The sequence below is a fragment of the Sceloporus undulatus genome, chromosome 6 (assembly GCF_019175285.1).
Source record: "Sceloporus undulatus isolate JIND9_A2432 ecotype Alabama chromosome 6, SceUnd_v1.1, whole genome shotgun sequence".
NCBI classification, from domain to species: Eukaryota; Metazoa; Chordata; class Lepidosauria; order Squamata; family Phrynosomatidae; genus Sceloporus; species Sceloporus undulatus.
The window spans coordinates 70241037-70254069 of record NC_056527.1 but is presented as its reverse complement, the minus strand read 5'-3'; the positions used below and the strand labels follow the sequence as shown (position 1 = coordinate 70254069).

The 13033-nt window shown below is 44.6% G+C and overlaps 1 protein-coding gene and 1 long non-coding RNA gene across 2 annotated transcripts in view; one reads left to right on the top strand and one right to left on the bottom strand.

Moving 5' to 3' along the window:
• The window catches only part of LOC121933610 (adenylate cyclase type 1-like), a 278499-nt gene extending 267304 nt beyond the window's left edge, over nt 1-11195 (bottom strand). Inside the window, exons 1-3 of the mRNA XM_042473590.1 lie at nt 11147-11195; nt 10796-10875; nt 8433-8582 (exon numbers count right to left, since the gene is read on the bottom strand). Coding sequence (XP_042329524.1) covers nt 8433-8582; nt 10796-10875; nt 11147-11195 — 279 coding nt within the window. The remainder of the gene's footprint in view (nt 1-8432; nt 8583-10795; nt 10876-11146) is intronic.
• Nucleotides 4575-7590, top strand: LOC121935667. Its single transcript, XR_006104833.1, has 3 exons — nt 4575-4695; nt 5865-5976; nt 7217-7590. It is a non-coding gene; the product is annotated as an uncharacterized LOC121935667 (long non-coding RNA).
• Nucleotides 11196-13033: the final 1838 nt, after the last annotated feature.

Genomic DNA, 13033 nt, shown 5'->3' with positions numbered 1-13033 from the left:
GATGATGATGATGATGATGATGATGATGATGATGATGATGATGATGATGATTTTATTTACATTTTCCCACCTCTCCCAGGTGTATCGAGGCGGGATTACAGCCCAGTATCAATATACAGTATACAAATGCAAATCACAACAATAAAAACAACAATATAGTACAATAAAATATAAAAATGTATAACAATTAAAACAATACTATCAAAGAGAAAAGGAGAGAGATGTTTCAACCTAGGTCAAGGAGACAGAAAAATATATCTTATAAGAGATTAGGTGGGTAAGCTCGCCGGAAGAGATCCATCTTAACTGTCCTCTTAAAGACCTCCAAGGAGGTAGTAAGACAGATCTCTTCCATGAGGCTGTTCCAAAGTTTTGGAGCAGCTGCAATGAAGGCTTTCTGGCAAGTAGAAGTTAGTCTAGTTGTATGTAATACCAACAGATTCTTCCCTGATGTTCTAAGAGTGCGGGGCAGATTATGTAGGGAGAGGCGTTCCCGCAAGTAACTCAGGCCCAAGCCATGTAGGGATTTAAAGGTAATAACCAACACCTTGTATTGCGCCCGGAAGCTGATCGGCAGCCAGTTAAGATCTTTTAAAATCGCAGTTATGTGGTCAAACCTTGATGAACCGGTGACCAATCTGGCTGCCATACTTTGAACTAATTGAAGCTTCCGAACTTGGTATAAGGGTAGCCCCATGTAGAGCGTGTTACAGAAATCAAGATGAGAGATTACCAGAGCATGCACTACTGCTTCAAGGTCCTTTCGGTTCAGGTAGGGACGCAGTTGGCGTATCAACCAAAGTTGGTACCAAGCACTCCTGACTGTCACATCTACTTGAGATGACAATTGTAGAGACAGATCCAGGAGTACTCCCATTTTCTCTGGATTCAACCTGAATTTTCTCCATTTTCTCTGGATTCAACCTGAATTTGTTTTCCCTCATCCAGTCCATTACTGACTCAAGAAAGGCATTCAGAGGAGAGATGCCATCCTTAGTGATTGCAACAGTCGGAGGCATACAGAAGCATACATGATTAGTATAAATGAATATAAGTCTCCAGGATCTGATGAACTACATCTAAGAACTGGCAAATGCAACATCAGAGCCATTGACAATAATCATTGAGAACTCCTGAAGAACAGGGGAAGTCTCAGCAGACTGGAGGAGGGCAAACATTATCCCCATCTTCAAAGAAGGAGAAAAAAGGATCCCAACAATTATCATCTATTTAGTCTGACATCAATACCAGGAAAGATTCTAGAGCAGATAATTAAACAGAGAGTCTGTGAACATCTAGAAGGCAATGCCATAATCACAAAAAGTCAACAAGGTTTCAGAGAAACAAGTCATGCCAGACAAATCTTATCTCTTTTTTTGATAAAATTACCAATTGATGAAGGACATGCTGTGGATATAGTATATCTTGATTTCAGTAAGGCCCCATGACAAGGTTTCCCATGACATTCTTGCAAACAAGCTTGTAAAATGTGGGCTAGACAAGGCAACTGTTACATGGATTTGTAATTTGTTGTCCAGTCAAACACAAAGGGTGCTCAACAATGGTTCCTTTCATCCTGGAGAGAAGTGACCAGTGGGGTGCCACAGGGTTCTATCCTGGGTCCATTGCTATTAAACATCTTTATCAATGACTTGGGTAACAGAATTGGGGGCATACTTATCACATTTGCAGATGGCATCAAATTAGGAGGAGCAGCCAATACCCCAGAGGACAAGATCAAAATTCAAAATGATCTGAATAAATTGGAAAGCTGGGCCAAAGCTAACAAAATGATATTCAGCACAGAAAAATGTAAGGTTTTGCTAGCATCTGTGCTGTTTTGCGAGCATCTGTGCCTGGCATCTTCAGAAAATGCATTCTCTGAAGAGACCAGCCACAGATGCAAGCAAAACATCAAGCATAAACTCTTCTAGAACATGGCCACATAGCCTGAAAAACTCACAAAAAACTCCTTAGATGTATTGCATCAGTATATGACCCTGGTATACTGAAGACCTCAGGGAAAGGAAGTGGGCTGTGCAACGACTAGAGCACAACTGGCAAAGATACCAGCACTTAGCCGACAAGGCACTCCTAGACTCTCTTTTGAAGGCCTACGGAATGGCAATAAGTGCAGCAAAGCATTCGTTCTATGCTGCACATATTGCGTCCGCGGAGTTGCGTCCGGCAGAGCTGTTCAGGGTATTGAGGGAGCTTACTCAACTGCCTCCCCCCCGAACCCTATTTTGGAGCCATCTAAAGCCTGCTGTGACGAGTTTAACAACTTCTTCGCGGATAAAATCTCTCGGATAAGGTCTGATCTCAAAGCCAGTATTTCTTCAGAATCTAGAGTAGAGGCGTCCAGAGCTTCCGTGGACTCTGTTAAACTGGATCATTTTGAGTCTGTGAGTACCGAGGAAGTGGACAAGATTCTACGAAGCGTTAGGAAGACGACATGCTCTCTCGATCCCTGTCCTTCATGGTTGGCAGCTCAGGGGGGAATGGCTGTAACTACTATGTTACGCCATATAATTAATTCATCTTTCGGGGAAGGGCAGTTTCCATCCAGCTTAAAATCTGTAGTTGTAAAACCACTGCTAAAAAAGCCCTCCCTTGACCCCCTGATTTGCAATAACTATCGGCCTGTTTCACTGCTGCCTTTTCTGGGAAAGGTGATCGAGAGAGCGGTTGCCTTCCAGCTTCAAGCGATCTTGGATGAAACGGATTTTCTAGACCCATTTCAAACTGGCTTCCAGGCGGGCTATGGAGTTGAGACCACCATGGTCGCCTTAGTCAATGATCTCCGTCTGGGCATGGACAGGGGAAGCGTGTCCCTGTTAGTGCTTTTGGACATCTCAGCGGCTTTCGATACCATCGAACATGGTATCCTTCTGGAACGCCTGAGGGAGTTAGGTATCGGGGGCACTGCGCTCCAGTGGTTCCCTTCCTACCTCTCGGGTAGATTCCAGATGGTGCAGCTGGGGGATTGTTGTTCCGATAAGAGGGTGCTTACATCTGGAATCCCTCAAGGAGCAATCTTGTCCCCCATGCTATTTAACATTTACATGAAACCACTGGGAGAGATCATCCGGAGACACGGGGTGCGGTGTTATCAGTACGCTGATGACACCCAAATATGTTTCTCTGTGCCTCCGACTGATGCAGTGACTAGGGATGGCATCTCTCCTCTAAATGCCTGCTTGGAGTCGGTAATGGGCTGGATGAGGGAAAACAAACTCAGTTTGAATCCAGAGAAAATGGAAGTACTCGTGATAGGCTCCCCGGGCCCGAGGAAGGAAATTTGTCCACCTGTCCTGAATGGGGTCATGCTCCCCCTGAAGGACTCAGTTCGCAGTCTGGGGGTGCTTCTGGACTCGTCGCTACACCTGACATCTCAGGTGGATGTGACGGTCAGGAGCACCTGTTATCAGCTTCAGCTGATACGTCAGCTGCGACCCTACCTGGGCCAGGGGGACCTTGAAATGGTGGTACATGCTCTGGTAACCTCTCGGTTGGATTTCTGTAATGCACTCTACATGGGGCAACCCTTGTACCAAATCCGGAAGCTTCAATTAGTACAGAATATGGCAGCAAGGTTGGTCACTGGATGTTCCAGGACTAGCCATATAACACCTATTTTACAAGATCTACACTGGCTGCCCATTCGCTTCCGGGCACAATACAAGGTGTTGGTTATTACCTATAAAGCCCTAAAGGGCTTGGGCCCAGGCTACTTGGAGGACCGCCTCTCCCCACATAATCCGCCCCACACTCTCAGATCGGTCGGGAAGCATCTGTTGAGGGTTCCTAAGGCAAAATATATCTCGTCTTCGCAAAGGGCATTCTCCTTCTCGGCCCCGCAGACCTGGAACTCCCTTCCCGACGAGCTCCGCTCTGTCGCCTCTTTTGATCTTTTTAGGAAGAAACTAAAGACCTTTCTCTTCCGACAAGCTTTCCCTCATATGTCCTGATGTTATGCGGTTCTCCCCCCTGATATACAACTGTTAATCCAGCTAGTTTTTGTGTGTGTGTTTTAAGAGGTTGTATGTTTTATAGTTTTTTAAATTGCATTGGGATGTTTTTAACATGTTGTTGGTGATACTTGTTTGTTAAATGTTATATTGTATCACTTTTGTTGTACACCGCTGTAATCGAATTTGGAATTTGGAATAACGGTATATAAATAATATATTATTATTATTATTATTATTATTATTATTATTATTATTATTATTATCTAAGTTCAGCAAGCTGTTTCTGTATAAACTCTTCTGTCTGAACTACTACTGGGGTGATTGGGGGGAGCTAAAATGTCAGGCATTTGCTTGACTTCAGGCATTTGCTTGACTTGCTTGATTTGAAGTTCATTGCAGAAAGATGAACTTTATTTACATTTCCCTGTGAGAGGCAGTAAACTGAATTGTTCAGATATTTTGATAACCTCTGAAAGTTTGCTTTTCCCAGAGGTTACACAGGGTCAGATGGCAAAACAGTCTCTGCAAAACTCAGCTCTAAGGCAAGGCTTTTAAGGCTTTAGAGTCCAAAGTCCAATCTAACACAGTGTTTGCAGAGTTAACAGGCTCGGCCTCTGCTCCTTTAACAGCCTCCTTAGGAGTGAAAAACTGTGATTTTTAACTGATCTTTCTTGGGACTCAGGGGAATGCTCTCAAAGACTGGTGTAATGCCTAGAGTTTTGTAAGTCTTTCTAGTAAGCATGGCTTGTTCTTCTGTAAGGTCCCATTGTACCCAAATTAGTTATTCAAATAAATGCATCTACTTACAATTTAGCAGCAGTGCAGCTGTGTGGCTTTATTATTATTGAGGCCCCACTTCATCAACATTGGCAGGCAGAAAATATCAATGTTTCTGTTGATTAAATCCAACAAACAAAGCATATAGCCCAAACAATGCGTCAGCTCAGGTTTTCAAACTAACAAACCTGTAGGAATAGCGCCTTCTAGAACGCATTCCACCATCTCCTTTTTCTTTTTCTTTTTCTTTTCCTTTATCTTTTTCTTTCCAACCTCAGGTTGTAGTAAAACTATACACTGTAGATTGTAAATTTATTGAAGCATTATAAACTGTAGGCTGACCTACAAGAATTTTAAAACTAAGTAAAAACAAAAAAGCAATATGAAATAAAGATAGGAGCAGTAACAAAGCAGCTTTCCCACAGTATACAGCCACTAGAAGTTCTCTTAAGCTTCTCAATTGCTTCCTTCTGTTTTTTCCCCACATCACATAAACTATATCTGGAAATATTTCTTAGTCCCTTCTTTTCTCCCCCTCCCTTTTCTCTGACTCAGATCCTCTTTCTCCATCTGTCTGCCATGCCTCTGAATCAGTTTCTCTTTCCACTATACATTTCTTCTTCCTTTTGTACTACTCTCTGACATTCATGAAATATATAATGTTTAGTTGAAAATGTTTAGTCTTTTCTTAATATCCTGGATTTATTAGGTTTAAATTCTCTTCTCCCACCACAAACTCACTATCCCACCCATCTCCAAACAGTCCATATAATTTATTCAGTAAATGTTTCCCATCACACACTAGAAAACAATTGAATTAGTTCTATCATAATGATTCTAACTTGTCTTGTTTTCAAAGTTCTTTCTCCCATCTTTTCCACCCCTTCCTTCTCACCTTTTCCCTCTAGTTTCTAGACATTCATGGTGTTAAACTCTTAACATCTTTAATTGTCATTCCAGTTCATTAGGAAATATATATTACTCATCTATGGTATATTTATATTGTACTGTTTTGCACTGTATTGCATTGTATTGTTCTGTTCTGTTTTGTCTTCCCTGTTGTTATCCCTCTTTGACCAAATGTTTACTATATTTTACATTGTAAACATTCAGATTAAGAGCAAAGTGGACCATGTGGGAAAAGAAGGGGGAGGATTCCTAACATTGCCATCCTAATCCTATCAGGCCAAAGGGGACTGTTGACAGAGCAGGTATCGAAACTGCGGTGAGCCTGTTCACCCTTATAGAAAACTCTGTGGCTGTGCATCTATGGTAGTGGTGACAATGGCAGGTCCCAGAACTAAGCCTTCTGAGTTTGTGGATAAGAATGGCTTTGGATCTGCTGGACTCAGACATTCACATTACCCCAACAGGCCCCAAGACTACCCTGCCTATTCATTTCTGTAATGATAGGAAGGTAATTCGAAAAAGAAGATAAAAGGAAAAAGTGGGGATAAAATCCAGTAGGCTAGAAATCTTGGTAGAACTGCTCCCCCCATTTACCACTTCTCTCCCCAATCATTATAATTTTGTTATTGTACCTTGTTAAATCAAATTATATTTCTGAAGCTGTCTATAGTCCATTATATTCTCAAATTGCACATCTAGAGCATTCTTCCAACCACCCTCTTAATTTATGAAAATTTATCTCCTCTGCCACTTCATATGGATAATCTTGTTGAGAATGAATTACCTGTAAGACTATTTATGCATAATAGCATCCCTTTAGTGTTTTCCTTTGAAGAGATTGCTTACTGGTTTCAAATTAAAGTACACAAGTTTGGTTTGTTCTTTAAAGAATTTCTCCCCCCCCCAACACCCATACTAATACTACAAGTGATAAGAATCATAGAATCATAGAGTTGGAAGAGACCACAAGGGCCATCCAGTCCTACCCCCTGCCATACAGTAAATCATAATCAAAGCATCCCCAACATATGGCCTTCCAGCCTGTTTAAAGACCTCCAAGGAAGGAGGCTCCATCACACTCTGAAGGGAGTGTGTTCACTGTCAGACAGCTCTTACTGGCAAGATGTTCCTCCTAATGTTGAAGTGGAATCTCTTTTTCCTGTTGCTTGCATCCATTGTTCTGTGTTCTAGTCTCTGGAGCAGTTGAAAACAAGCTTGCTCCATCCTCAATGTGATACCCCTTCAAATACGTAAACAGGGCTATCATATCACTTGTTAACCATCTCTTCTTCAGGCTAAACATACCCAGTCTTTCCTTATAAGGCATGGTTTCCAGACCCTTCACCACAAAATGGTGGGACCCAAACTCAATTCAAGTTGCATTGATTTTAATGGGTCTGAGCAAAATCAACATTCAACTACACTCTGTTAATTGGAGAAATGACAAAACAGTTGTACTGAACAACACAAATAATATGCTATTCCAGACAGAGGTCTCTTTGTGCAAATAATCAAAGAGCATTGTATAACTATTCTAACTTTTTTTTTCTTAACAGCTTTTTAAATGGTAAGAAAAAAGTGGAAGTGTCAGTGGGAAAACATGGAAGGACCACATGCTGAAGACAACATTTGACATACGCCAATAAAATTGGAAATACAATTGTTTAAGTGCACAATTGCTCGTCTGTTTGGAATCTCTTACTAGGGCCAACTAAGCTTCATCTACCTTCCGTTCTTGCTACTGCTCTGCCAAAACCTGTCCTCTTCTATATTTTTGCTGGTGACATGACTAGCCAAATAATATCACCTGTAAGTAAAATAACTTGTAAGCTGAAGAGGAGAAGAAGCATATCTCTGAAATCCAATTTGCAAATTAATATAGTATCATTTGGATTTTGGATAAAATTTTAGTCTTGGCCAACCAGAGTGTGTCACAATTGTGTATTGTGTATGTATGCTTTGTTTGTCTGGAACTGATGTTAAACATAGAAAGAGCCACACCTTCTGTGTTTTCTTTTCTGGTAACAATAAAAAAAGCAAAGCAATTGTGTGTTCCAGAAATTAAAATATAATATTATTACAACCAGGACACAATCACAGACTCCCTGGGAACGCTTCCCTAAACAATATGGTCTTTAACTCGGCTTTGAAGCTGTTTAGAGCTGTGTTGAGTAGTGCTTGTAAGGGAAGGGGGTTCCAGGAGTGAGGGGCAGCGAGCGAGAAGGGACGAATCCGGGACGGGGCAGTGGAAATCCTGGGCTGGGGCAGGAGACTTTGGCTACCAGAATGGAGGAAACGATTGGGGATGTAGGGAGAAAGTAGTTCGGAGAGTTAGGGAGGGGCCAGCCCATGGAGGGCTTTAAAGTTGAGCAGGAGAAGCTTGTACGAATGCGGAAGGGAAAAGGGAGCCAGTGAAGGGATGACAACAGAGGGGAGACATGGTCATACCGGCGAGCGAGTGAGATAATACAAGCAGCTGAATGCTGAACAGAAATCAATGGGTGGAGGTGAGATAGAGGAAGCCCTGCCAAGAGAAGATTGCAGTAGTCGAGTCAATAGACCACTAGGGCATGGACCAAAGTCTTTGCAGTAGAAGCAGAGAGGTATGGCCAGATTTTGGAAATATTATATATTTTGCAGTTAGATATTTCTCCTTATAGATTGGCTACTGATCCTACAGGACAGCAGGCTATGTGACACAGTAATGCCAAAGGAAAAGACCTGTTGTTGCTGTTTTAAAAAAAAAAATATAAAGAGCACATTTCAACTGACCTGTTTTTCATTTTCATCCTCCAGCTTCAGCCTGTCCTCTATGCAGTTCCTGGCTTGAAGGAAAGCCTTCCTCTGTGCCCTTTCTGTCAAAATTCTCACAAAGATTCCATACAAATTTACGCTGACAAAAAGGATAGCATTGGCCACAAGCTGTAAAGGGAGAAGAAAGGGACAAAAGAAATATAATATAACATTGGAATTTTCATTCATTGCCATAAAATAATAATTCTGCCTAAAAAGGAATTTACTTCCAATTATTGTTTTGATATAGAATGATTGCAACCTAACTTTCATATGTTGTGAACTTTTCCTGCTACTAAAACTATGGCGCGTTACAGACCGCCAAAAAGCGGCGGCCTGCACCTGCCCCTTTCCCCACCGGATCGGGGCCTCAGTGGCCAGAGCGGCAGCTGCTGAGGCCCCGATCCTCCGCTTTCCAGGCTGCAGGGAAGCGGCAAAAGGCCCCTTCCCCGCAGCCTGGAAAGGGGTGTCCTTGGGGCTTCAAGCCCCAAGGACACCCCGTGGCGGCAGGGAGGAGGAGAAAGGGGCCACTTGGCCCCTTTCTCCTCTGCGTTGCTGGGCGCAGCCATCTGAAGGCTGCGCCCAGCAATGCAAATGGCAAAAGGAGCTCCGTTTCAGAGCTCCTTTTGTGGCCGGGGAAGGGGCATACTATGTGCCCTGGCGCGGTGTGATGACGTCACATCTGCCCCGCCCCATATAGAGGCGTTGCGGTTGTGACATCGTAATGGCGGTGGCCGTGTGGAACGGCCACCGCCATTTTGTGCGAGCTCCACGCGTGCTAGGATTGAGGGCGTCCGGAAAGGACACCCCTTTCTAACCCTAGCACGCACTGAGCGCACACTTTAAGGCCCATCTGTAACGGGCCTATGACTCCACCCAGTAGTCCTGTAGAGTCACAGTATTTTCTCAAGTCCTGCTACTCTAAATCTTTTTAACTGGAAATGCTGGATACTGAAACTGAATCTTTCTGTTCCCAAAACATTTGCTTCTCTGTTGTTAGAACTACACCAGTATGCTATAGTCAGGAATACTATGGCTTGAATTTAACTCGATGAGCTAGCTGGGAACAAAAACACATTTCTTAAAACAGTTTGATAGTAACAACCAGACAGACATTGAAAAACAGAGGTAACTGAAATTATCAAAATTCAAAAATATAGGTGTGTTCGTCTAGAAAAATCAGTATGCAAAAGGATCCTGCAGCACCTTTAAGACTAACTGAAAGGTAAAAGTTGGTAGCATGAGCATTTCTAGACTTGAGCATACTTCGTCACATGCATTTGGCTCAAGACTATGAAAAATCATACTATCAACTTCTATTTTCTTTTAGTCTCAAAAGTCCTGCAAGATCCCTTTGCGTATTAAAATTATCAGGGCACTCAGGCAACACTATTAGTAGTTATATGCCAAGAGAAGTTTATAATATTACACAGCCTGGCCTTACTGCTTACACCTCTCCCCTGCCTATTATCTTATGGCTCACACCTCTCCCCTGCTTACTGTCAGGAAATTAATTTAATTGTCCTCAGTTACTATGTTAGAGGATACGGCTTAGAAGCATTCCTGAAAATTGCTCCATCTGGGACGCATCCCATCATGGGATGGGACCTTCCGGCGACAGCGGCATTCTCCTGTGTGGTAAGATGCGTTCCATGCTGCCTCCCATTCCCATCACATCCCATTTTATAATGCAGCAGGCCTGTTCCAGGGCCTGGGCATTAAGCGTTATGGTCAGACCTCAAAAGACACAGGAAGAGATATGAAATGGAAAGCTCCTACCCTGCCACGGGGCCAAGGGTGGGGGAATGGAACCCAGAATCAAGCAAGAGACACTGTCAGAACCCCTTCATTCATTTATTCATTTGGGGTTCTGTCATGATGATATAAAGAGTTTAGATTAAGTCATCTAAGTTAGTAATTAGTTACATGCACATTGATGATAGGTACATACAACCTTCACCTTGTTGTATGACGTGTTGGAATGTTTGAAGGCAAACAAGTTAAAGCCGCTGATCATATTTAGTAGTGAACTATACACACACACACACACACACACACACACATATATTCTTATTTATAAATATAGATCTTAGTGTCCTAGCAATATATATATGGATTAAATATAAGTATGTATCTGTAGGACTCAATTGAATAAGCATTGTGGGAAATGCCCATCTGCGGCCATGATTTGTAATCGAATGTGTCACGTAAGCAAAACATAAGCTAACAGGACAAAGAATCTTTCACACCCTGAGAAAGATGTACAACTGAGAGAGGTTCCACATATACAAGTCATCAATTAAGCATCAATAGCTTTCCCAAGACAGAGGATGTCCGGAGACCAAATTATGCTCGCATTGGGTTGCTTTGATGTAGGGATCCAAGCCTTCGCTGAGAGGGGGTGGTGGTTTGGGGAGGACATCTGAGAGGGAAAGGGAAAAAAAGGGGGGGCACAGTTCGTTTTAAATTAAGGCTTCCCCTTTGTGTGCCTCAGATTCTTCAATGACGTGACCAGGAATGTTTCTACCTTATCTTTTTCAATAAACTTTCTGATTTACCTGAAGTTTGTCGTGGATTATTGGTCAGAACAATCCCAAGTCTCACAGTTTAAAGAATCTCACTATTGAGGCTTGGAACCATCTAGGCAAGCCGGGAGAATTCCTGAGTGTCTTGTTCTGACCTCAACTACTTACATCTTGCTGTGACTGCAACCAAGCCAGTGCCAGGGGATGGAGGATTCATGGAGTGACACCAAGATGCCGGAGGACGACACGGAGAGGGTGGAGGACGCTGATCCAAGGATGTGGAGCTTCGCGCAGTATTTCTGGTGAGGAACGGAGGACCAGTCCCTCGAGGCAGAGGGAGAACAAGCACCCAACGAGGAAGACACCGACACGGAGATGTCGGAGGACGACACGGAGGGGTCGGAGGACGATGACCCAAGGATGTGGAGCCTCGCACAATATTTCTGGCGAGGAACGGAGGACCAGTCCCTCAGGACAGAGGGAGAGCAAACACCCAGTGAGGAAGACACGGACACGGAGATGTCGGAGGACGACTGGGAGTTGCCGGAGGACGACGACCCATGGATGTGGAACCGTGCATCGCCCTTTTGGCAAGGAAAGGAGGACCAGTCCCTCGAGGCAGAGGGAGAGCAGACACCCAGAGGGGCAGACACTGACACGGAGACATCGGAGGATGGCGACCCACTGATGTGGAGCCTTGCATCACACTTTTGGCGAGAAACGGAGGACCAGCACCTAAAGGCAGAGGAGGAGCGGAGGCCCAGAATGTCGCCAGAGCCGGAGCAGACCCTCCAAGTCAGGCCAAAAGGCGACGCCCACTATGGGACTAAGTTTGAAGATGATGGTGGGGCCCTGAGGGAAGCCCAGAGAGGCAAGCGGCAAAGATTAGAGGAGGGGGTCCCCCAGGAGGAATAGCTCCCACCTGAACCGATGGGAACCTCCCGAGGCTCCCTGGATCCCTTGGAATGAAGGGATGGAGAAGGCGCCCCAAGTTGCACCTCGGAGGACACGGAAGGCCAGAGAGGACCCCCAAAAAGGGGTAGTGGTAGAATTATGTGTTCCTTCAAAGAATATCGCGAGGAGCTACAGAGCAGGCTACACAAGCCAAGATATCTCCAGATGGGAGCGGTGGTCCGAGGAAAAGCAACTACAAGGGGGGGAGATCCCTGCATCTCAACAAAAAGACCCTTGGGAGATAACAGAAGACTCCACCCTGGTTGGGGGGAGGGGAAACTGCCGAGGGGTAGAATACTCCCAGCCAACGGGGGAGAATGCCCAACCTCAGAAGGCTGGGTACATCACCCAGAAGGTAAGGAGCAACCGCGGTGGAGGGCGACCGAACACGGAGGCCTGGTGGATCCAGGGTACCAGAATAGATCCGATGGGACTGGGGGAACTACAGTGCGAAAGGGATTACAGATTCTGGAAGCAGAGAAGGGGGACCCTTTCCGAGGACGTGGCCAGTCTCAAGGAGGACTTGCGAGAATTGAAAGCGATGTTTGCTGGCCTGATCGCAACAAGACTGAGGGAGAAAGAAATGGAAACAAGGCAAGGGGCAAAGGAGGCGGAAACCACCCCGAGGCTCCAGGCCACCAACTTGGTGGAGGAGGAAGCAGAGCATACAGAGCAAGACAATAAAAGACCTCTTGGACGGAGGGCGCCTTTGACAATGGAACCAACTTCTCCTGAGTGGGGAGGTGGATGTGAACTCTGGGCGACAACAGAGCTCGAACTGGACGGGAAAGTTAAAGAGGCTGAGCCATGGCAAGGTGGTTGTGAATGGGAGGCAAGTGCCCAAACGACAAACACAGACTCAAATACACCAGGTAGAAGGGGGGGGGGGCAAAGTCTCCAGGCTGCAGTGGAACCTACAGCAAAAGTTCCAAAGCCACAGCTCCAGAGCCCTGGTGGAATATGCCCAGGCACCCTGATGCCAGCCCAGAAGGCCATAGAAGAAGCAGAGAGTGCACCTATAAAGGACCAAGGGCTTCAGAGACACAGGTCGGAGAATGGACCTTCCACCAGGGTGAGCAATACCAATACCTTTGTGGGAAC